The sequence below is a fragment of the Heloderma suspectum genome, chromosome 10 (assembly GCF_057233095.1).
Source record: "Heloderma suspectum isolate Gila_16-S chromosome 10, 16-S_ref, whole genome shotgun sequence".
NCBI classification, from domain to species: domain Eukaryota; kingdom Metazoa; phylum Chordata; class Lepidosauria; order Squamata; family Helodermatidae; genus Heloderma; species Heloderma suspectum.
The window spans coordinates 8,475,543-8,499,656 of record NC_139467.1 but is presented as its reverse complement, the minus strand read 5'-3'; the positions used below and the strand labels follow the sequence as shown (position 1 = coordinate 8,499,656).

At 49.8% G+C, this 24,114-nt stretch overlaps 2 protein-coding genes across 2 annotated transcripts in view; one reads left to right on the top strand and one right to left on the bottom strand.

The window, feature by feature from the left end:
* The first annotated feature begins 186 nt into the window (after positions 1–186).
* Positions 187–23,607, top strand: TMEM91 (transmembrane protein 91). Its single transcript, XM_084814959.1, has 4 exons — positions 187–635; positions 15,874–16,367; positions 21,353–21,496; positions 22,760–23,607. Exons 2-4 carry the CDS (start codon positions 15,954–15,956, stop codon positions 22,916–22,918), a joined length of 717 nt encoding a protein of 238 aa, XP_084671085.1. The 5' UTR covers positions 187–635; positions 15,874–15,953; the 3' UTR covers positions 22,919–23,607.
* Positions 11,550–24,114, bottom strand: part of EXOSC5 (exosome component 5) — a 54,945-nt gene continuing 42,380 nt past the window's right edge. The window contains exon 7 of the transcript XR_014785012.1: positions 11,550–12,358. The gene's annotated coding sequence lies outside the window, so the exon portion shown is untranslated. The remainder of the gene's footprint in view (positions 12,359–24,114) is intronic.

Here is a 24,114-nt window from a genome sequence, read left to right as displayed (position 1 = left end):
ATTTTCCCCTTTTCCTTTTTGCCGTTCAATCATCCAGCATCTCCGCGAAGAGCAAAGGAACCTGCCTGTGGCTGCCAGCTCACAACCAAGCCCCCCCCTTCTTCCTCCCCCTCCTACCTTTCCAGATCTGGGGGCGGGTGGGAGCGGGGGGGACTTCACTAATGCCACCGCGTCTTGGCGGCAGGCGCATAGCTGCTCTGTGCTGGGTGGCCGCACTGCCCTCGACGACGAGGGCGGTAGCCGGACGGTCGCCTTGGCACGGAAAAGGGCAGGGGCCGGCGGGAGGCGCGCGGGGCGATGCTTTGCGCCTCGCCTCCTCCGGCCACCGATCCGTCTTCCGTGGTGAGCGGTGGGCAAGCGGTCAATAGCCGGAGATCCCGGGGTGCCCCCCTCTCCTCACTGCTACGGGTGGCGAGGGCACCGGGGCAACGCCGTCGCCGCGGCCAAGGACTGCTGCCCGCCGCAGGAGTGGAGGAGTCCTCGCTGCCGGGGCCCTGGCTGGCATCGGAGGAGCAGAGCAACTTCACCGGTAACGGGGCGTCGCAGGACCAGGCAGCGATGGGCGGCCTTTGCCGACGGCTGCGGCCCGGCTGGCAGCGAGCAGGAGCTTCCCACGGGGGCACCGGCAGCGAGGGGTAAGTGCCTCCCGTCCACACTTCGCCAGCCCCAAGACCGTCGGGAAGCCGCCGGTGCCCCAACGGAGAACTCCCCCGCGAGCCTCCGGCTGAGCCCCAACGCCAGCCCGTCGCACCCTCGCCGGCACTGCTCCCGGGCTGGGAGCTCCACATCCGCCGGTTGCCTCGACCAGTCTCGCCCTGACCCGGGCCCCTTCGGATGTGCTGCCCTCTGGCCGGGGATGATGGGAGTTGTCGTCCCGCCCATCCGGAGGGCAGCAGGCGGGGGAGGCTGCGCGTTGCCCTGCGCGCGCCCTGGGGCGCCGGGGCGCTGCCGCCCTCCCTCCCTGTCCTGGTCCGCCGCCCTCCTCCGTCCCCGGGCCGACGCTCGAGAGGCGCCTCTGGCCAGCCAGGCCGGTTCAGGGATGCCATTGCCGGGACAGCGGGTTCCCCGGAGCCCGGCAGCGGAGCGGCGTGGCCGAGACCAGGCTTCCCCAGCTGGCGCCCCCCAGATGCGCTGGACTGCGACTCGGCGCGCCGGCTGGCGGACGCCTGGAGTCGCAGCCCAGCCGCTCCGGCGGGGCAGCAGCCGGGGGACGCCGGCTGCGGAGAAGCCCGAGCCACCCGGCCCGGGGCCCGGGGCAGCGGGGCTTCCAGGCGCATCCTCGGGTCCCGACGACGACGGCGAGGCCGCGCCCCTGCGGGCGGGGAGGGGCCTGCCCGCCTCCCCCCGGCTCGGCACCCGCGGAAGGCCGGCGATGCTCCTCGCCAGAACCCCATCTGGGCCGGGGGAAGGACGCCCCGGCCGCGCGCCGCGCCGCGCCTCCCGGCCGAGCCGAGCCGAGCCGAGCCGAGCCGAGCCAGGGGCGGGCGTCTCCGAGGGGGCGCCTCGCGAAGGGTCCGGCCCTCGGCGCGGCCGCGGCGAACGGCGACGACGTGGCCCGCGGCGGGCTGCGGCGCGCGCGGGTCTGCCCGTGGGGAAGGCGGCCGGCACCCCCTGCGCAGGGCCAGCTTCGCGGCACCATCTCCCGGCCCCGCAGCCCCCGAGTGCCGGCCCCCCGGGGCGCATCGCCCCGCGATCCCCAGCCGGGGTGCGTGGGCTGGGGAGCGAGCGGGCAAGGGACCACCCGGGCGCCCTCCCCGCCCTCGGCGCCGGCCCTCGTGCGGGAAGCAAAGCGGCGCTCGCAGCGCGCGGGGCGGGGAGGGAGAGCCGCCCCGGCCGGCCTGCTCTCTTCGCTGCGGCCCGGAAGACACTGCTGGGCACCAGCCTCTTTGACGAGCCCCCTTCCCGGGGGTCTTCGGAAGAAGCTTTCCATACCCTCTTCGGGTTCCTGAGGAAAGGAACACAGGGGACAAAAGAGGGTCTCGGGCAGGGGGGCATGGAAAAGGCTGGGGGGGGGTTGGAAGAAATGGGGGGGTGTCCCTTTGATGTGTTAGTCCAGCTTCCCCAACCTGGCGGACTGCAGAAGTGTTTTGGACCACAACTCCCGTCATCCCCAGCCATGAGTTGTGGTTCAAAACACTTCTGCAGTCCGCCAGGTAGGGGAAGTCTGCGTTAGGTCGCATGTGAGTGTGTGTCCGTGCGTGAGAGAATTTCCTTAGGAGTATTACAAAAGCTTAAGAAGAGCAGACCTAAGATGCATCTAGCCTTATAGCCCGTTTCCAAAAGCAGCTAGCCAGGCACCTTCTGGAAGCTCACAAGTTGGGCATGAAGTGAAGATCACAGCCTCTGTTTGTCTATGTATATGGTATTCAGGGGTACACAGCCATTGTCCACGGAGGTTCCTCAATCTAAGCTATTGTAGCTAATGACAACAGCCGTTACTAAACCACTCCTCCCTTCGTGAATGTGTCCAATTTCATTTGGAAAGCCAACCTCGCCACAGTGGATTTTGTGTGACAACAATGCTGTTGTCATGATGCACTTTCTTTGCCAATTGTGTCGGGGAAGCCCAAATCAGGTTATTTTTTTGCATGTAAGGTTTAGAAATCAGATTGGGCTGAAATGCACCTGCAACACAGATGTAAAAACTCCATTGCCTAAATGTGGACACTTGATTTCTCTTCTGCACTAATACCATTCACACATAGTGCACAGTCAGTGTGAGCATCACCAATGTAAACAGTCTCAAACTGATGTCATTAAATCGCCCCAAATGGATGCTGTAATCTGGGGGAACTCATATGGCAAGCATGGTCCAGTATTGGGTGAATTTTAGTCTTACCCACAGCTAAACATACTGGTTGCTGCTCTGCGAGTTACTGCTCAGAACCAAGAAATAATAACCAGCCAAACCTCTGACTTGCATGGCTGTAACAATGTATGTTCTCACAAGGCCTCTCTGCACATTCCATTATGTAATGTGTGAATGAACAGGTGCTCAAAAACGTGTGCATTATCTAAGTATACACATTGGAGATCTAGGATTGGCCGCATCTCCCCGCAGAGTCATGTAGACCCTGCAGCAAACTTGGGTGTGTTTCAGTGTAATGTATGGAACAGCCCTCCTTATTTTTAAAACCCTATGTGGGATTCCTGGCTCGATCTCCAGCTAAGCAGCCGAATCGAGCACCTGCTTGAAATGCATTTCTGGAGCCCTGCATCCTATATCTGGTTAATTAAAATGCTCAGTTTATTTGCTCTCCCTCACCAGCAACAGGAGGTGAAAGAAGGGAGAGAAAACGGAAGCTTTGGCTGACAAGTGCCGTGCTGTTTTTATGATGTTGGATGTTGCTGATGTTTTCTTGCATTTTTACTTTTGTCAAATGGCCCTGATAATTGTATATTGAAGGGAAGTGTAAAAATCCGATAAATACATAAGTGATCATTGGGCAAGAATTGGATAAGGAAGAGAAATTTTAGCAGTGAGCAAACCCAGAAACTCAATCATCATATTTAGCCTCCCTGGAAAGGGGGTTATTTTCCACCCCCCTCTGCTCACCACCCCTTAGATCAAGGTGGGTTACAGGTGGGGTCTCCAATGTGGTGCCCATGGACACCAATGTGCCCCCAGGCACCTCTTTTAAGCCTGTTCCTCCCGATTGTTATTTTATTTCTTAACATTTGCTTTAATTTTTAAAAGTGTTTTTTTTTTTTACTGGGACACTGGCATGCTGCAAAGCAAAGTGCTAACCTCTTGCAAAATCTTTATTTGGGTTTATGAGGGTGGTTTTATATGTTGGAGCTCAGCCCCCACCTCTGCCTTGTACTTTGGTTCTTCGGCAAGTTACTTTTCTATTAGTCCCACCAGTTTGCCTTCATGGAAACTTTGGTGACCTGCTATGCCCACCATGGCAGTCATTTTATGAACAGTCAAGCCCCTCCATGGCGGCCATTTTGTGAGAGCACTCACAACATTCTTCCAAAATTCAAAGGTTGGGGACCCCTGGGTTACCATACAGCCTTGTTGGCAAGTACATCCTGCAATCCACCAAGCTGGCTGCAGCCCATCACCCAGGTGCCATGGCTCAACCGGTACATAACACGCCACTCTGTTTTCAGAGTTCCAGGCAGGCAGCAAAAGCAGGTGGATTATCGAGCCCATGGCAGCGGTGCCTTTAGTTTGGTGAACCACAACCTGTGCAGGGCAACGTCATCCTCACAACAATAACCCCAATGGGGCTTTGTCATGCTTTCCCTGCATGGACAGCTTTGTTCCATGTATGAAACATGTGTGCAAAAATCCAATCTAAAGAATCACGTGGGCACCACTGAGCATGTGTGTCTGTTTCACTGCGTGTGCACGGCTAACCACTGGATGACAGAAAGGCATGTTTGGGACTGTTGGGAAGCTGTGCTAATTGGGCCACCCCCCTATGGTGCTCATGGCCACCCATTTCAGCCCTGTGCCAATGCCATCATGCTGGAGGTTGTGTTGTGTTGTCAAAGCCAACCCTCATGTGGCTTCCACGCAATGAGGCTGCATATCTCTACACTCAGAGGCATTACGACTGTTTTCTGAAGGCAAACAAGACAGGTAGGATGTTGCCTTCATGAATAATACTCATCATTATCATCATTATCATCATCACCATCATCATTATCATCATCAGAACATAAGAAGAGCCCTGTCCATCTAGTCCAGCATTCTGTTCACACAGTGGCCAAACAGCTGCCTGAGGGAAGCCCACAAGCAGGACACAAGGGCAACAGCACCCTCCTGCCCACATTCCCCAGAAGCTGGTATTGACAGGCCTACTGCCTCCGATACTGGGGATAATACTGTATCTAAGCATCATGACTAGCATCCACTGACAACCTTATCCTCCTTGAATTTGTCTAATTCCCCTTTAAAGGTGTCCAGGTTGGTGGCCATCACTACATTTTGTGGTAGCAAATTCCAAAGTTTAACTATGCGCTGTGTGAAGTCCTTCCTTTTACCTGTTCACCTTCCTGGGATGACCCCACTGGGTTCTAGTATTATGAGAGAGGGAGAAAAATATCTCCCTATCCACATTCTCCACACTATGCATAATTTTCATAGAAGCATAGAATAGTAGGGTTGGAAGGGGCCTACAAGACCATCGAGGCCAACCCCCCGTTCAGTGCAGGAATCCAAGTCAAGAGTGTCCCTGACAGATGGCTGTCCAGCCTCTTCTTGAATACCTCCAGCGTGGGAGAGCCCGCCGCCTCCCTAGGGAATTGGTTCCATTGTCGTATTGCTCTAACAGTCAGGAAGTTTTTCCTGATGTTCATCCGGAATCTGGCTTCCTGTCACTTGAGCCCATTATTCCGTGTCCTGCATTCTGGGATGACTGAGAAGAGATCCTGGCCTTCCTCTCTGTGACAACTTTTCTCGTACTTCAGTCTTCTCTTCTCAAGGCTAAACATGCCCAGTTCTTTCAGTATGTCTCTCTTCATAGGGCTTTGTTTCCAGTCCCCTGATCATCTTTGTTGCCCTCCTCCGAACCCTCTCCAGTTTGTCTGCATCCTTCTTAAAGTGTGGTGCCCAGAACTGGACACAGTCCTCCAGATGAGGCCTAACCAGTGCTGAGTAGAGGGGGGCTAGTAATTCCCGGGATTTGGAAGCTATGCTTCTGTTAATGCAGCCCAAAATAGCATTTGCCTTTTTTGCAGCCACATCACATTGTTGGCTCATATTCAGGTTGTGATCGACAACAATTCCAAGATCCTTCTCGCTTGTAGTGTTGTTGAGTCATGTATCCCACATCTTGTAACTGTGCATATGGTCTCTTTTTCCTAGGTGCAGAACTTGGCATTTATCCCTATTAAATTTCATTCTGTTGCTTTCTGCCCAGCACTCCAGTCTATCAAGATCACTTTGAATTTTGTTTCTGTCTTCCAAAGTATTAGCTATCCCACCCAATTTTGTGTCATCTGCAAATTTGATCAGCATTCCCTGCACCTCCTCCTCCAAGTCATTAATCAAAATGTTGAAGAGCACTGGGCCCAGGACTGAGCCCTGCGGTACCCCGCTCATTACTTCTCCCCAGTTTGAGAAGATCCCATGGATAAGCACTCTTTGAGTCCGATTCTGTAGCCAACAGTGGATCCACCGGATCATTGTTTCATCTAGCCCACTTTGAGCTAGTTTGCTCATCAAGATATCATGGGGCACTTTGTCGAAAGCTTTGCTGAAGTCGAGGTATATGATGTCCACAGCATTCCCACAGTTTACAAGGGAGATTACCTGATCAAAAAATGAGATCAGTTTCATCTGGCAGGATTTGTTCTTGACAAATCCATGTTGGCTTCGAGTAATCACTGCATTGTTTTCAAGGTGCTTCCAGAGGGATTGCTTTATAATCTGCTCCAGAATTTTCCCAGGGATTGATGTCAGACTGACTGTAGTTCCCAGGTTCCTCCTTTTTACCCTTTTTGAAGATAAGGACAACATTAACCCTCCTCCAGTCATCTGGCACTTCCCCCGTCCTCCATGATTTCTCAAAGAGAATAGACAGCGGTTCTGAGCGTTCTTCTGCCAGTTCCTTTATTCCTCTAGGATGCAGGTCATCTGGCCCTGGAGATCTGAACTCATTCAAAGTAATTACGTGTTCCTTGACCGTATGCCTGTCCATCTCAAGCTGCAGTCCTCCTGCCCCTTCAGCCTGCACTTCGCCTTTGCCAGGGGGGTCATAGACCCTCTTTTGGGAGAAGACTGAGCCAAAGTCTTCAAAGTTTTGTATGCCTCAATCATGTCTCTCCTCACTTGCCTTTTTTCTAAGGTAAAAAGCCACAAAGGTTGTGGCCTCTCTTCATAGGGGAGTTGTTCCAGCCCTGTGATCATTTATTTGGAGCTGTGCTCCATAAGCATCAGTACTGCTTAAGTATCAGTACCATTGTTTCCATTAGCACAATCTTTACCAACCTGGCTCCTGTCGTGTGTGTTGGACTACAGTTCCCATCATCCACAGCCAGCGCGATCACATCGCACTTCAAAACACAAATGCCAGCCTCCGAGCGTGTACCAGATGAAGCTGTGAATTCCATCAATTTCCTCCTCTGCCCTCAAGTTGAGCTGTGGCAGATTTCTTTTTAAAAAGTGTGTTTTTTAGTTTGTGCTGCATTCCCGCTGCCCTTGCTTTGGGGACACAGCGGTGGTGAATCATGGCCATCCAATGGTTCAGAATTTAGCATGTTGGCAGGAGGGGCGGGGCAATGAAACTGAGGGTAGAAATGTAGCTAGCGTTCTGGGGTTCTGTCTCCACCTTTGGAGAAAGAAGTGGCATCTGGCGGTTAGTACGAGGTGGGCCTTTATGTGCCAGAACTCCTGGGTGTGAGGCTCAGCGCTGGGACAGTGGTTTTAAGACAGCTATGCCAGCTGGGGGATTGTGGGAGTTGTAGTCTAACCCATCCAGAGGGCACCAAGGTGGGGAAGGCTGGTTTACGAGGGTGGAGAGGTGGGCGCAAACTACTGTGCTTGCTTAGTTCAAGATTAATCCCTGCCATGCCTTCTACATGTGGTTGCGTGCAAGGGGAGCAATTGCGTTCCCTGTTCAAGGGTTTCCCCAATGTCAAGCTCTGGACCATCTCCCATGCAACTGAAAGGGGAGAAGAGACTGCAGTTGGGAAAAACAGGACATGGGGCAGACCAACCTCCCACCCCAGATCTTTGGGACAATAGAGTCAGAGGAAGAATTTCATTACACACACAGACAAGAGCAATACGACAATGGAACCAATTACCTGGGGAGGTGGTGGGCTCTCCCACACTGGAGGCCTTCAAGACGAGGCTGGACAGCCATTTGTCACGGATGCTCTGACTTGGATTCCTGCATTGAGCAGGGGGTTGGACTCGATGGCCTTGTAGGCCCCTTCCAACCCTACTATTCTATGATTCTATAAGGGTTGTCCACAAAGCCTTTTCTCCTACTGCTTACAAGTGAATGGGTCACATCTGAGACCCTGTTGTTCCAAGAGTCTGGGGAAAGAGGGGGCTTGTGCTCCCCCTCTAAGGATTTCCCAATAAGGCTGGAACCCCTAGAATTCCACTGCCCTGGGCCGGCTACCAGTACAGCCTGTTGAATGGGTTGGGTGGAGGTAAGTAGTACACTTTGGTTCCATTGCTGGCCTGAGGCATCGTTGTGGATCTTGCGCTCTTAAACACTCCAGTTACCCTCTGAAGTTTTCTTTTTTGTCAAACAAGCAAACTCTACAGGTCTGGGTGAGACTGTGGTGCCCTGTGGGCAATTTGTGTCAACATGGATATTGCCAAAGAGGGCTGTGATGTTTTGATGTCAAGGCATATTTTGTTTTGTGCGTACATGAGGGGAAATATTTGCGCCATTGCTTTGGCACATTACAGGTTAAACACATGTCCTCTGCTTCACCCTCTTCAATGCCATTTTTCACACACATACAGAATTCATTCTATTTAAAAACACACTCTCTCCCCTTCTTCCACGCATTCCCTGGCCTTCCTATCAATTTTCTCTCCTTTGAAGAAAAGGGGGATGGAGGGGGGAGAGAGATTGAGAGAGAGGGAGAGGGAGAGAGAGGGAGAGAGAGGGAGATTTCCCCAGAAAACCAAGGATGAAGGAAGGAACACCTAGCAGAATATAAAGCAAAGGAATCAGGGCTTAAGATAAATAAGGCAACAGAAGGGAGTTTGGAGAATCAGAAGATGTAAAGTAATTTATTTGTCAAGACTACCGGTAGCCATAACAACTATAGAATAAAATAGATTTGCCATTCAATAAACAAATTGTAGCATCATACGTCATAAAAACAGTCCATCAATTACGCATTCTGCTTCACATTTTCAATGCCTTTTAGCAGCTCTGCAAGTGTACTGGAGTACATTTCTGTACACTGCCCATATTTCTGTTAGCAAGACAGGGTTACAGATATACAGAGAGCACCCAGCCTGGTCTCAGTGAACCCACTTTTGATCATCCACCCCATCGCCTGGCATCAGCAGTTACATGATCAGAGACTTGGAAGCCCACGTCTACCAGCTTGGAAGATGCCTTTCCTGCTAATCCAAGATGAGTGGATCCATTTGCCATCACCAATGGAAATAGGTATTTCTGAGATCAGCTCAGCCCAGGACACAGAAATACCTTTTTTCAGCACAGCTGACAAGCAGAGCCCATTCATCTACCCTTGCCTTTGAGGTTTGAGCAAAAATGGCCACTGCAATTCTAGGGCAGCCTTCCCCAACCCGGTGCCCTCCAGATGTGTTGGATCACAATTCCCATCATTCCCAGCCAGAATGATGGGATTTGTGGTCTGACACATCTGAAGGGCACCAGGCTGGGGAAGGCTGTTCTAGAAGGCTGCGTTTTCATTCTGTACCACATATGAACTTTAAGCCCTCTTGATAATCCTGTTATTTCAAGCCACATGCAGGTGGGAAACAGACAGACAGCCACTGCTGATCCCATCCTGGTCTTCATCCACAGACATTGAAAAAATACACACACCCCTTTTCCTTGGCCCCTATCTGCCTCCTCTCTCTCACACACACCCTGACAAGAACTGCGCCCTAAATGTCCTCTTCTGCCACCCCACCCTATCTGTGACCTACAGTTAGTCAGTGGTCAAGGGAAAAGGCACTCTGTGCATGCTCAGAGGGTCAAGCCTGTCACCACAAAAACAGGCCCTGGTGATCTAATCAAACTGGGGATGCCATGAAGTGGTTAAAACCATAGAGCTGTCTACCTATTTTAGGTAGTGAAGCTTTTAAACGCACACAGAGACATGCACCTTTAAAGTGCCACTGAAGCAGGCTTCTGAAAGGCCAGTTCCAATGCAAGCCCATTTTAAATTTGTGAGATTTCAGAGAATTAGCAGCTTATGCAAATGAAGAGCCCCTTCTTCTCCTCCTCTCTTCCTCCCCCACCCCCCCAGGATAAGTTAGGGGTGTCCTCTGCAAATCCTAGCCCACACAATGCATTTATATATATCTATACCCCACACAGTCAGGATTTTGGCTGGATCAAGACACAGCTCCTCAGCCTGCCCCCACCCCACCCCGCACACACACACATACACACACACTTCTGATAAGAGAGATGAGGCAAATTCCCAAGAGAGACCTGTCAGCTGTAATTGACCAATCGTTTGTGCAAGTCAAATAAAAGGGAGACGTTATTAAATATAGCCAGAACGAACTGGCATATCTCCTCTCAGTTGGATTACAGAGAAAACAGTTCAATGCAATACCTCACAAGGTTTGACTGATCTACCCCGGCTTGGGATTGGGCCCCTAGGTAAGGCAATACCTTTCATTCAGTGTAGAAGCATGCCATCTTTTTGAGCCACATACAGTTCTTTGTCAGGCAAACTACATCGAAGGCCCTGGGTTTGAAGTGGATCTAAACACGCACACTCACACAAAACACGTGGAAGCTCCTGCTGTGGGCTGCAGACCCACATGAGAACCAACATGTCCTCCCCCAACCCACACCGTGGAGGATGTTTCTGCTTACCTGTACATCCCCAGAACTGTAGTGTGGCTCAGAGTCCCTGGCTTGAATCTCACCTTTGCCGTAAACTCACTTGGTGGCCTGAGGCAAATTGCTCTCTTTGCCTCACTCTGCAATATGGATAATACTACTGACCTACCTTACAGGGTTGTTGTAAGGACTACAAGAAGATAATGCCTGTGAAATGCTAGAAAGAGCTATGCAAATGTCAAGTCAGCCATTCCCCAACCTGGCAGCCTTCAGATGTGTTGGATCACAACTCCCATCACCCCCAGCCAGCATGCTGTCTGGGGATGACGAGAGTTGTGATCCAACACATCTGGAGGCCGCCAGGTTGAGGGAAGGCTGTGCTAAGTATGATTAAGACCAAATATGGATCCAGACCACTGCTTTTACCCCAGCTATACTAAGTAATTCCTGGAGTTTCTGTATGACGGTTTCTATACAAAACTGCATCATCTGAAAGAATCTGTCAAGAGTGGAATCCAAGCAGTAGCGGGTCTGGGGATGGCAGCTGGGTCAGATCCACGGGGCACATATTCCCTACCCTTGTTTGAGGAAGGAGGCGATTTCTGAACTTTTCAAGGCAACAGCTGTGGACAGTATCTGGGAAGAAGGAGCAGGAGAAAGAAGACAGAGAAGCGCACTCAAACTGCAGCTGGCTTATCAGTTGCCGGTCACAAATTGTCCAGAACTGGAGCTGCCCTGAGCCGTGTAGAGCTCCTGGAAGTCAAGGACCCCGCAGCCCAGGGTGGTCCCAAATGACCACCAGAGAGGAGCAGGAGGAGGGGGCAGCAGCAGCAACCAGGCACTTGGGCCAGCATGGGCCTGCTGTAGCGCACTGGATGAAATGCTCACTGCAGCATCCTTCCTTCTTATTAAAAAACATGTTACATCACACATGTTTTATCATCAGGGGGTGGCCAGACATGCTTGTCCATGGTTGCAGATAGTCATTTTATTCTTGTTACTTTAAAATATATTATCCTTTTTCTAAAAGAAAATGGCGTTTATTCCCAAGGAAATGTTTTTAGAATCAGGGCAGCAGAAGCAAACTCCGTTTTATTCCTGCATTCATGACAGTGGCACATGCAGTTTAAAATGCGAAACTACACATGCTCAGAGTATTTCTTCTTTTAAAGCTGCATTGGCAAACAGGCCTTGCCGGAATTGTGGTGGAGAAGGGCGAAGATAAATGTTCTTTTTGTGTTTCACAACTGAAATAATACACATGGCTGCCCAAAGGCGTGGAGGGCGTAAGAACATTAGGTCCAGGATCTAAAATTAACTAGCTGCGGAAGAGGGGGAAATAGGAATATTCAAAACCTTCTCAGAACACCTGATGCTTCAGCCAAAGATATCGGGGTTGTGTTGTTGACAGCTGACAGAATTCAATCTTTGATGGGCTCCCAAACTTTCAACAAATTACCAAAAACAAATCTGAAACTTGTTGAAAGTGTGATGGCATCTGAATCCACCTTATGGCCCACATTTTATTGTAAATATGAGAGGATACAAACCCCGGTCATCTAACTCCATTCCAAGAGACTGGAAGGGGTGAGGCGGGTCGATCACTTTATCAAATGTTCTCCATGACCTTCCTGGAGGACTGAAAAAGGGGGAAATCTGGTTCAGGCCTTCATACCACTTATGGTTTGTAGGGAAAACTAGGACTAGTGGCATAGATTAGATTAGATTAGATTAGACTTTCATTAGAGGCTGGCCAAGGGCAAGATGGATGGATGATATTCTGGAGGTGACGGACTCGACCTTGGGGGAGCTGGGGGGTGGCGACGGCCAACAGGAAGCTCTGGCATGGGCTGGTCCATGAAGTCACGAAGAGTCGGAAGCGACTGACCGAACAAACAACAAAAAAAGACTTTCATTTATATGCTGGCTTTCCACAAAGATAATTGTGTTCAAGGCAGCTCAAAATACACAAAGTAAACAACGACTACAATGATAGACAGACAGACATGCCAAGCATTTCAACCACAATATCAACAATACATTTCAAATCATGTCAACATTTCAGTTAGGTCTCACAACAATTCATTAAAAACATTTTTTAAAAAAAGTTTTAAAAAACTTAAAAAGCTCTGCATAAATATTAAAGTCGAACTATACAAAAGCACCATCAACGATCAGCCCAGTAATGGAGGTTTTCAAAAACCCAAAGAATTGTTTGGCAGCCCAAACCCTCATTATTGTCATCACCCTTGACGCCATGGGGTGGAAGACACAAGTCAGCCTTCCCCAACCTGGTGCCCTCCAGATATGTTGGACTACAACTCCCAGCATGCCCCAATGAGGTTGGGGAAGGCTGCTCCAATGGATAAAAAACATGGGATCTAAAATCCCATCTTGTTTCTGCTGCCATGGACAACATACCATGTGGCCAACCAGCCACATGTTATGTTAGATAAGTTATGCCAGCCAGTTTTGTGCCAAAATCACCGAACATTGCAAATCCAGAGTAGTGAATTGAAATACACAAAGATGTGCACACGCACACATGTCTACAAACGTGACAACCTCCTCTTCGAAAGAGCACATTAAAGTTCTACTGTGTGCACCTGTGAAATGCCTAAACCGCCGCATGTGTTCAATTCAGCTGTCCCTGCCAAGAAAAAACCCATGTGGCTGCACCAGATTTCATGGTGCATGGCTTTCTGAGTTGGTGGAGGCCCTGACCGGAATTAAAAAGCCCCCCAAACGGCTTTCTAGTCCAGTGGCTGCAATTGCATTATGGTGATGTGCCATCTGAGAGTGCCAACCGCTGTTCCGTTTCAGTTCACTGCCACAGGACTTGCGTAAAGTTTGCAGGAGGGGGTGACGGGGGGGAGAGTAGGAGGCGACCCAATAGTAGTGAACCACAGTGAGCAAATGGATGTATCCTGCACACACCTGGCGACACCTCCCAAGTCTCCCTGATTTTAAGAGCATTTTGTTTTATTCAACTCTGCCCCTCAACAGGAGGGTGGCTAGATGTCCAATCTTACAGGAGGACAGTCCTCTATTTGTCCCCTATTTTATTTGAAGGCATCCTCTGTTTGAAGAGCTGTCTGGTCCGGCTTAAAGCTAAAGAGCCCTAAGAAGGTGGAAGTTGGAAGTTGCCCATCAAGACTCCGCAGCATCTGGGCAGCAGACTTAGCGCAGACTCACAGCTCACTTGGCCACAGTCTTCCCCTCTATATTGAGATGCACTATATTTCTGTATTAAAATACTTCTACATTTGCATCTATACATATCCATTGATGTATGTACAGTTTAAGCAAACCTGTATCCTCTTTTGATCGCCTTTTTTCGGTGAAGCGTAAGTGGCCACTCTGCTCACTGCCAGTGGCCTCATGGTACCTTTCGAAGTGCGAGTGTGCATCATGACAGTCCCCAGAGCCACGGCCCCAAGGAGAGTCCAAAATGGCAGGCAGCAGTGTTGATCAACAAACTAGTGCTGGCCATTTTCATCTCCACCAGGAGCCGGTCTTTCGTAAAGCGCATGGGTCTGAATTGCCCATTCAAGGCCAAACCACCCCCAAATGCTTTGCATTACAGCCAGGAACAATATATTATTGTTGGGGAAATTCATTTCCTCCCCAATACTATGAGAATTGGAGCTAAGCTCAGAGGGAACAGGGAAGTCTGTGGAGCGTGGCAGATGACATCATCAACCCTGTGAGCCCTGGTTCCGCTACACCATTGCCCTTCCAGTACCCCCCCTCCCCGTTTTATTCAGTGTTCCCAGTGGAGGCTGGTGGCTCTGATGTCAGTGGGGCTATAAATCCACTCTGGTTTCAGTGAGAACCAATCAGAACTCTAAAGGGCTATCCAAGGTGCTGAACCCACTTTGGGGATAGGGTTCAGCACCTCAGATAGCTCCTTTAGAGTTCTGGCTGGTTCTGACTGAAACCCAGAGTGGATCCACAGCCCCGTTGACATCGGAGCCACCCGCCTCCAGTGAGTGTTCCTGCTCTTCTCAGTTTGCCTGCTGTTGTGTCTAAAGTCCCAAGGCTTAATTTCAACCAGGAACCTTTTGTGTTTTAACTCACTGTTTTATAAATAAACCAGAATTCCATTGCAATGTGGTAAACACAGCATATGGATTGACATCGTCAAGATATTTATCATTCTAGTTAGCCCAATTTTCAACAAACATCTTTCTCTGCTTGCTACATTCACACACTTCAACAAAATGTGTTAATTTAGGCCTAGTTCACCCAAACAGCCGGTGAAACAGTAAAGTTGTGCCTGAAAAGTACGACTTCAGAGTGCTGCTGGAAGCTCACATGATTAAAGGCCATATAGCTCTTCCCAACTTTGCAGCAGTGGAAACTGGCGACTCCAATGTCAGTGGGGCAGTGCATCCACTCCAGGTTGCAGTCAGAAGCAGTCATAGAATCACAGAATCATAGAATAGTAGGGTTGGAAGGGGCCTACAAGACCATCGAGTCCAACCCCCTGCTCAATGTAGGAATCCAAGTCAGAGTATCCCTGATAGATGGCTGTCCAGCCTCATCTTGAATGCCTCCAGTGTGGGAGAGCCCACCGCCTCCCTAGGTAACTGGTTCCATTGTCATATTGCTCTAACTGTCAGGAATTTTTTCCAGTCAGAACTCTAGTGGAGCTATCCAACGTGCTTCGCAAATTTAGTTGTAGAAACATATGTAAAATAAAAAATACTGGCTGAAAATGTCATTTTCCCCATTGGCTAAAGCATGAAAATGCACATTGGAGAGGCAGGGGGGGATTTGCACATTTTCACAAGTGTGAATTTGTGCAAATTTGGGAAATTGGAAAAAATCTGATTCCATCAATGAGCAGACAATGGTACAAGATGCAGACGGAACGGATTTTACAAAATCCGTACACCCCTACCCTTAATAGCACCCGAAATCCATCACCTCGTTTTGCTTCTCCTGGCAAAAAGTGGCATCACTCCTGCCAGCTGTTCTGTGTGGTGGCGGCACGCAGCAGCATTTTAGGATCCACACACTAGCCTTCCATCCTAGTGAGCAATGATCTGTGGCGAGAGCCTGTAAGGCCACGAAGTGGAGACGGGAGTTCTGTGGTGGATTCCATATTGCAGGCATTCGTGGGTTTGATTCAGTTTGGAAAAGAGCAGAATCCCACATCATCATCACCGCCATTTAGTTGCGTAACATTTTGAAGTGTTCAAAGTATTTCACATACATTCTACAAGACCAGACTTCCCCAACCTGGTGCCCTCCAGATGTGTTGGACTACAGCTCCCAGCATGCTGGGAGCTGTAGTCCGACACATCTGGTGAGCACCAGGTTGGGGAAGGCTGCTAGAAGATACGGAGGCCTTAAATGCCTTGCTATATTGTTGTTTACATTCCTCCCCCAGGGAACTGAAGTGAAAAAACTGCTCAGACTTATCGAAAGCCAGAAAGGAGAGGCATCCAGATCCTTCCTCCAGGGGATGCAATGGAGAACATCCACGAACTACAGCATCCACTCCTGGCCAAGCCCCTTGGGAAAGTGACTCTCCAGGGTGGGATACTAAGCCGAACAAGTACCCCAGAATCTTCTGGACTGCTCTCCCGTCACATGCCACCTAACCTCTCCTGGCTTCAGCCAGGCTCTGCCGTCCTTCCCAACCAGCTCCTGGATCCCAGCAGCCTGCAGAGGACAGTGGAGCCATACCGTACCCCGGAGCCAACACTGTACTCTGAGCTATGGAAGTCAAGCAACATCCAGGGCTGGAAGAAGAAAGATTATATCGAAACTGCCTTTGGGGACAGCAAGGAAGCTGGAGAGCTGCCTAGGAAGGTGGCCCTTGAGAAGGACATTCACACCATCTGCTATGAAGTGGGTGACACGGAGCTGCCAGACCTCGAGGTAAGGAGCTGGTTAAGAACATGAGAAGAGCCCTGCTGGATCAGACCAAGGGTCCATCTAGTCCAGCATTCTGTTCATATGGTGGCCAACTAGCTGCCCACAGGAAACCCAGAAGCAGGACATGAGTGCAACAGCACCCTCCCACCCAGGTTCCCCAGCAACTGGGGTACATAGGCACACTGCTTCTGATACTGGAGATAGCATAGAGCCCTCAGGACTAGTAGCCATTGATAGCCTTCTCTTCCAAGAATCAGTCCAATCCCCTTTTAAAGCCATCCAAAGTGGTGGCCATCACTACGTCTTGTGGTAGTGAATTCCATAGTTTAACTATGTGCTGTGTGAAGAAGGACTTCCTTGGCTGGCCAAGGCTGCTCAAACACTGGAGACAGAGTGTTTCAAGCAATCACACAATCACGGGGCATGTTTGGACTCAGTACCAGTGATGCGGGGAAATTGTGTGATCCTGGAACAGGAGAATTCTCGCCTCTGTTCCGAACCTCCGGCAAAGACAGACGTTCACACCCATTCTTGAACCACTTGTTTATCACTACCAAACTGTGAGAAGTGGGTGTCTGTGGAGGGTAGTGTTGGCAGCTGTTGACCGGGCCCTTTTAGTTGTCGTGTTAGCAGAGGTTTCCATTGGCAGCAGTTAGCAGACGATTTATCCGTGCCAGCCATGAAAAGCTTCACCAGTTGATTTCTACAGATCGAACACCTGTTACATAAGAACCTAAAAAGACCTGTGTTGGATCAGACCAAAGGCCTATGTGCATCTTCATCCTGCTTCTCACAGTGGCCAACCAGATGACTAAGGGAAGCCCACGAGCAGGACACGAGTGCAAGAACACCCACTTGAGTACCCCAGCATACTGGGGTACCCCAGCAAACCCTCCACAGCCTCCTAAATTCCTCTGAAGTACTACCTCTCGGAAAGGAGCCACTTGGCTTAGGGAATTCTCTCTACCCCCTGCTCCCCGTGCATTTTCTTCTTCCCTCCCCTATCCTGTTTTTTCTCTTCTTTATTCTACCCAGAGCATATCTTGAGGAATTCTTAAAGAGAATTCTTTTCGGTGGCAAGAGAAGTTCTGTACTGTGTTTGACTTTATACAAACAGACAAGAGGGTTTGTTTCTCTCCTCCTTCTCACTCTAACCTTTGAGAAAAGTGGGTTCATGTGGTTGCAGAGAAACAAATCTGGGGCGGTTTTGTTTGTCAGTTGCCATTATCCAGCAATAGGAAGGGCTGTAGCTCAGTGGCAGAGCACACGCTTGGCATGCAGAAGGTCCCAGTTCAATTCCCAGCATCTCCAGGTAGGGCTAGGAAAGAATCCCGCCTGAAATTTTGGAGAGCCGCTGCTGCCAGTCAATGTCAACAATACTGCACTAGATGGACCCAGGGCCTGACTCAGTACAAGGCAGCTTCCTGTGTTCCTCTGAACAGAAAGCTTTAATAAAAATAGGAGTTTGGGGTTTGTTTTTTAAGTGGAGGGGAGATAAATATTGCTAATTTACGCAATCCTATGTATGCCTACTGAGAAGTCCCATTATCTTTAATGAGGCTTACCCTCAGGAAAATGTGCATAGGATTCCAGCACAAGTTACTTTTGCAGGGAGGTTTGCACCCCGATGTTCTGCATGTTTACTCAGAAAAGTCCTGAGTTGCGAGCACGGTACTGCAGGCTTAATACAGTGCCTACCCAATTCTGTCTAATGAATTGACTACCCTTTCAGCTCAGTCCTATGCATGTTTTGTCAATTGTGGGTCTGGGTTTTTTTTTGCATGAACTCTAGCTTCAGTGGTGAGGGAAAGGCACTTAGTATATGCTCAGAGCTTCTCCATAACTTAACCCTAGTTTTGAAAATAGACTCATTGGCTGATTCCTGGTGAAGTCTTGGCACAAATGAAATTATGGGGAGGAAGATACAATGAGTGCTTGTGCATAACAAGGAGGAGGTAGAGGAGAGTTGCACAAAACATCTGTTTTTATGAAGAGTTGCTGGAGGATGGTAGGATGCGGGGGGATGGTTGCATGGAGGGGAACAGAACTGGTAGGGGGAGAATGTAAGTGCTCAGTGGTGAAAGAAAAGCATTCTGCATATGCTCAGAGGCACTCTCTATTTAAGAACATAAGAAAAGCCACGCTGCATCAGACCAAGGTCCATCTAGTCCAGCATTCTGTTCACACAGTGGCCAACCAGATGCCCATGGAAAACCCACAAGCAGAATATGAGTGCAATAGCACCTCCCCAGCTAACATTGGTGAAATGTAAATAAATTCTAGTAATTCTAAATTTGCATGCATGTATATCCTTCAGGAATTTTGCAGGTTTCTTGCATGGGGGACACCTCTAATGACCTGTACATTTTCATATAAATTTACTCAAAAACTGTTGGGGAAGGGATGAAGGGAAAGCAAGTCACTCCTTCCCCCAAATTGGAGAACTCCCCTTCCACACGAACTGCTGCACCTATCCTTCTGCACCTATCCTTCTGAAACTTTGCTTGTTTCTTACTCAGGGACAACTCTAGGCTGTCTGTAATTTTCAGAACAATGGTCCAGAAGGAAAATAGGGAGATAAGTATGTCCTAGTCAAGGCCACCCTTGCACAAAAACCCTTGTGGCTATCATTCTGAAATTTGGCAGACATGATTTCCTCTGATGGGGCAATGAATCCTGAAAATTTTATCTAATTCTTCCAAGTAATAACGATGTCATTGGCAGTTCCCTTTAAAAGAAAATCAAAATATAAACCCTGCACCTATTTTTCTGACATGGGGCAGGTGTAATCCACTTCTAAGGAGTTACTATGCCTGAAATTATCATCCAATACTGACCAAGAGAAAAAAGTTACAGTTTTTTTTCCTAATTTCCTGTGGTAGTCAGCAGGAAGCATAAAGAACCATTTTTCCAAACCTTGACTCAGGTTTGGTGCTGAGCTGAAATGGTCCTACTATAAACTGGCCCGAGCAGAAGCGGGATGTTTTCCAAAATGCTGAATCGGGGTGTGAGTTGAAGTGGGGTGGGGGATCAGTGCACACTTTTTATGTATGTATGTGTGTCATCTATACACACACGCAAGCACACCACACGCACACACGCGCATGCACGCGCGCGCGCACGCACACACACACAGAGGTGCACTTAGACTCGGATATATATATTATATGCAAATTCGTGTTATTGACTTGTGCCCTGGATCTTTTAAGAACCTAGCAATGCCCCTGAACAGAGGCCTTTCTCCTTTTTTCCTGACCATCTGGTAACTGTAGTGGAGAGGGAGGACTTGTATATGGCAAAGACCTCTAGAGGGTGCAATGTGTCTGTGTGTTGGCAGAGAGACAGATTGCAGCCTGCTGCAGAAGGCCAGGTCGCCTCTGGTCAGAGGAAGAGGGTGGGTTTTGGTCCTCACTGAAACAAAATCCACGAGCAGTGTTTTACGTCATCTGGATGGTCACTGTGGGAAACAGGATTGTGAAAGATACGCCTTTAGTCTGATCCAGAAGAGCAATTTTTATGCACTTGGCAAATATTCACACATACAGGAGAAAACTAAGGGGTACACTTGAGGGTAGTGGGGTTGAACCTGTTCCCTGCCCCCAGCCAGAACAGCCTGGGTTATTTCTTAGTCACGGGATGGTGTGACAGAATGCGGCGCGGACTGGCTTTGACATACATAGACCCTTTTTTGCATGCACAGAATGTGAGGGAGCAGCTTTCATCCATATCATTAAATTCATAAACCACTTGGATAAGGATGAATGAATTCAGACTTAATGAACACCCAAAGAACTGCTGCATTCTCTGACAAGGGCACCCAGAATTGTGTTGAGATGGTGACCGAGTGGAAAGAGATTGAACATGTCTGTTAATGGTCAGTACTTCACCAGGCAAACACCTCACAACCCAACCTGTGAGACATCATGTAGGTACCAGAGCACGTTTTCTGGCCCCTGTCAGACCTTCGCAAAGTTTTGTTGTGGCTTTGAGGGGGCTCAGAGAAACCTACTCAAAGGAATGGGGAAGCCACCTTTCCCAGTCCTTACGCTGGTTCCCTGTCTTATTCCGCATTAGTTTCAAGCTGCTAGTCCTTACCTTTACATCTCCCCGCCTCCCTTTACACACCTTGGTTGTTCTGTTCTATATGGGATAGACGTTTTATCAGGGCATTGAAACCAGGCCCTTTACAGACCTGCCTTTTGGTTTCAGACATTTTGTTAGGAACAGCATGAGTTCTGTCTCCAAAACACTGAGAGCTAGCAGCCTTTTTTAAAGACCAGAGATGGAACTCTTTCTCTCTTTCAAATATTTATATCCCATCTTTCCTTATACACTTCAAGGCTGCTAACAAGAAGAGTCATACAAAAACAATAAAAGGCAATAGCTCAAGGCACTCAGTACTCTGTACAAGAGTTGTGGCCTGCACAGTAAAATTGGCCTAGCCCACCCAGCATCCCACAGTGGCCAACCAAGGGTCTTTGGGAAGTTCTGGGAAGCCCATGAGCAGGACAGGAGGGTTGCTTGACCTTCCACAGTCTTGCTCTCTAGCCAGGTGATTCAGAGGCGCTCTGCTTCTCCTACTGGAGGTAACTTATAGCCATCATGACTAGCAGCCAATGATAGCCTTATTCTCCACGTTTTTTGCCAATGCAGACATCGAAGTTGGTCGCCGTCACTACAATAACAGTCCATACATTGTGCATTGTGTGAAGAAGTCCTTCCTTTTGTCTGTCCTGGGTCTTTCCTTTTGTCTGACCTGAATCTCCCCCTACTCACTTCATCAGATGAGCCCAGGTTCAAGCGTTGCAAGAGTGGGAGAAAAACGTCTAACTGCAGTCTCTGCCCCATGCACCATTTTATAAACCGCGATCACATTGTCCTTTACAGAGTTCCGGAACAGGATGCTATTAATGGGATGAAATGCACCCATTTAGGGCTCTTTCCTCAGGGGCACGAAATAAATCCTTGTTCTCCCCTTCTGTCCCTAGAATGACTCATCAAGTGACAGCGATACCGAGAGTGAGAGCAGTTTCTCCATGCTGCTGCCTCAGGATTACCTGGGCCTGGCCGTCTTCTCCATGCTGTGTTGCTTCTGGCCACTAGGCATTGCTGCCTTCTACCTGTCCCAAAAGGTGGGTGTCACTGACAGGGAGAAGAGAAAGCTAGGAGGGCCACTTTTGGGTGGAGGCAATGGAGGCTGGTGGCTCCGATTTTGGTGGGGCTGTGCATCCATTCTGGGTTTCAGTCACAACCAGCCAGAACTCTAAAGGAGCTATCCAAGGTGCTGAACCTATTTTGGGCATAGGGTTCAGCACTCTCAATATCTCTTTAGAATTCCAGCTGAAACCCAAAATGAATTCACAGCCCTACCGAAACTGAAGCCACCAGCCTCCACTAGGTGGAGGGAGGGCAAATTGTAAAGTCACAAACAAGGGGAAATCAACCCTCAACACATACGCTAAATTTGGGGACTCTCATATCCGGTCTCTCTTCAAGCTCACAAGAAGTGGGGTAGGGTGGGGTGCAAATAGGGACTGAGGATGCAAGGAGCCCAGATACAGCAGTCAAGGAACGGGCTGCAAGTCCAGTGCCTTTGGTGATGTGAATGCTGGAATACATTAGTTTAAAACAAGTTGTCTTTTGTTTTTATCCCACCCTACACTCAAGGAGTGAAGAAGGGCTTTGTATCCTTGCAAGATGGGTCAGGCTAAGAGGAGCCTCTGCTTTCATGGGCCAGGCTAAGAAGAACCTCTGCTTTCATGGGTCAGGCTAAGAGGAACCTCTGCTTTCATACCGTTTCTCACATGGAAGTGTTTTCCATATAGGAAACATTAATATTTGAAGTGGCCATATTCAATCAGCTGAAGCTTCTTTAGAAATATCCTAAAATACATCACGTCTGATGGAAATCATGGTTGTCTCAATCCACCCTGAGGGGGCTTGATTATCAGGCAGCACCATTCCCTTTCTCCAGAACTTAAGGTGCTTCCAGACAAGGCTTTATCACACCATCAGACTGCTTCATTCACAGAATTTGGGTGTGTGCACGTGCGTCCAGACGTCATCATCTTTAACTTGTAATCCTCCCGTGTTTTCCCACCGTTTCTGCCATCTTTTACCTTACCACAGCAAATCCATTTAGGAGAAAAAGATGGAAGAACTGCACGATGCCTTCTCATTGGTAGCGCTAGGTCTGGAAGCATCCCTTACTTGAGAGGGGCTGAGCTCGGCCCCGGAACCCTTTTTTGATGCCAGATTTTCCCTCCTCAAGGAATAAGAACAGCCGTTAGGAGTTTTCAGGAATTTAATGGAGATGTTGCAGGTCGGGGGCTTGAGCCCCCACCCCTGAAAAGAGATTGATTTGCTGCCTTTCTCCCACTTCCCTCTCTCCACAGACCAACAAGGCGTCAGCCAAGGGGGACTACCCAGGAGCGTGGGCGGCTTCCCGCCAGACCTTTGCGCTGGCCGTCCTGTCCATCATTCTCGGCATCTGCACCTACATTGGCGCTGTGGTGGCCCTCATTGCTTACCTGTCGAACAAGGCCCCCACCTAGCCAGGTCCTCCTGCCTCAGTGGAGACCCACACTCGCCCCTTCCCCGGTTGGGGTGGGAGAGGGTGTGTGTGTGTGGGCTTCATGGAGTTAGCACCTGTGTCCTGATGTTGGTTTTGTCAAACAAACAAACAAACAAACAAACACAAGCCACCACAGCCACCTTCGACTCCGCTCAGCAACCCCTTGGACCAAAGAGGAAATGGCTGTGAATGTAGTTACAGGAGGCAGGAAACTGGACTGGGGAGCGGCAAAGGTTTGGGAGGCAAGAGGGCCCAGGCCGAGAGAGGAGCTGCGCCTCTGCTTCCAAGAGCAATGGGTCGGGGTGTGGGCAGCTACCTGAGCCAGGCAATTTTGCCGTCAGTGCCCCTCCAGTCTGGAGAGAAGGCAGGCTCCCCGGTGAAGAGATGGCACCATCCACCCAGGCACGTGTCAGAATACTTGGGATGTCAACTACCTGGGATTGTGGTTTTCCATGGCAGGAGATGTGGGGGACGCTGCCTATGGACCAAATGAGCACTCCGAGTCTGCCCACTGCCCCCCTGCTCAGAGCCCTCCCTTCACTCACAGTGTCTCTTTGTCACTCCTTTTATACTGAGCTCCTCACCGGGCCCAATTCATTACGGTCTGAGATCCAAGGGTCATGCACTCCCCCTGCCCTCAATAAACTGCCAATGCACTATGTCTCCTCCTGTGCCACTTGCTCTTGAATTTTCTTTTCTACGATGTGCTGATGCTGACAATGCCATGGCTGCACTGCTGCGGAGGCAGGACGGCGCGCTCTGTAGTGTGATGGGTGGAAAACCACCCCTGGGGGTCATGTCGGGCTGAGCAAGGAGGTGGGGCTTTAACTCCGTGCTCCTTCTATCCTGCCCCCACCCCCACCCCAATACAGCATCTCTCTCTTCTGCTTGCAGAGGATGTTGGCATCCCAGTCTGGCCACCACATATCCTTGCATATCTACTTCTGTGCTGTCTTGTAAGGACGCACGGCATCAGGCACCGGAGCGCGCGCAGCCGCTGTGACCACAGGAACAGGGTCAGGCAGTGTGGCCCTCAGCTCCAGGCTGGTAAGCCGGTCAACCCTTACATTTATGCTACAGGGGCAAGCGGCGGCTCTGCCCAGGCACACTTTATACATGCAGCAGAATGACAGCCATTAGCCACGGTGGCAAAATGAAACCTCCACATCTTGGGGG

Excerpts from the sequence above, each read along its gene's own strand:
- TMEM91 (XM_084814959.1), top strand. The coding sequence starts at position 15,954 with ATGGAGAACATCCACGAACTACAGCATCCACTCCTGGCCAAGCCCCTT. Across the intron at positions 16,368-21,352 it reads CGGAGCTGCCAGACCTCGAG|AATGACTCATCAAGTGACAG; the intron begins GTAAGGAGCTGG and ends TTCTGTCCCTAG. Across the intron at positions 21,497-22,759 it reads CCTTCTACCTGTCCCAAAAG|ACCAACAAGGCGTCAGCCAA; the intron begins GTGGGTGTCACT and ends CTCTCTCCACAG.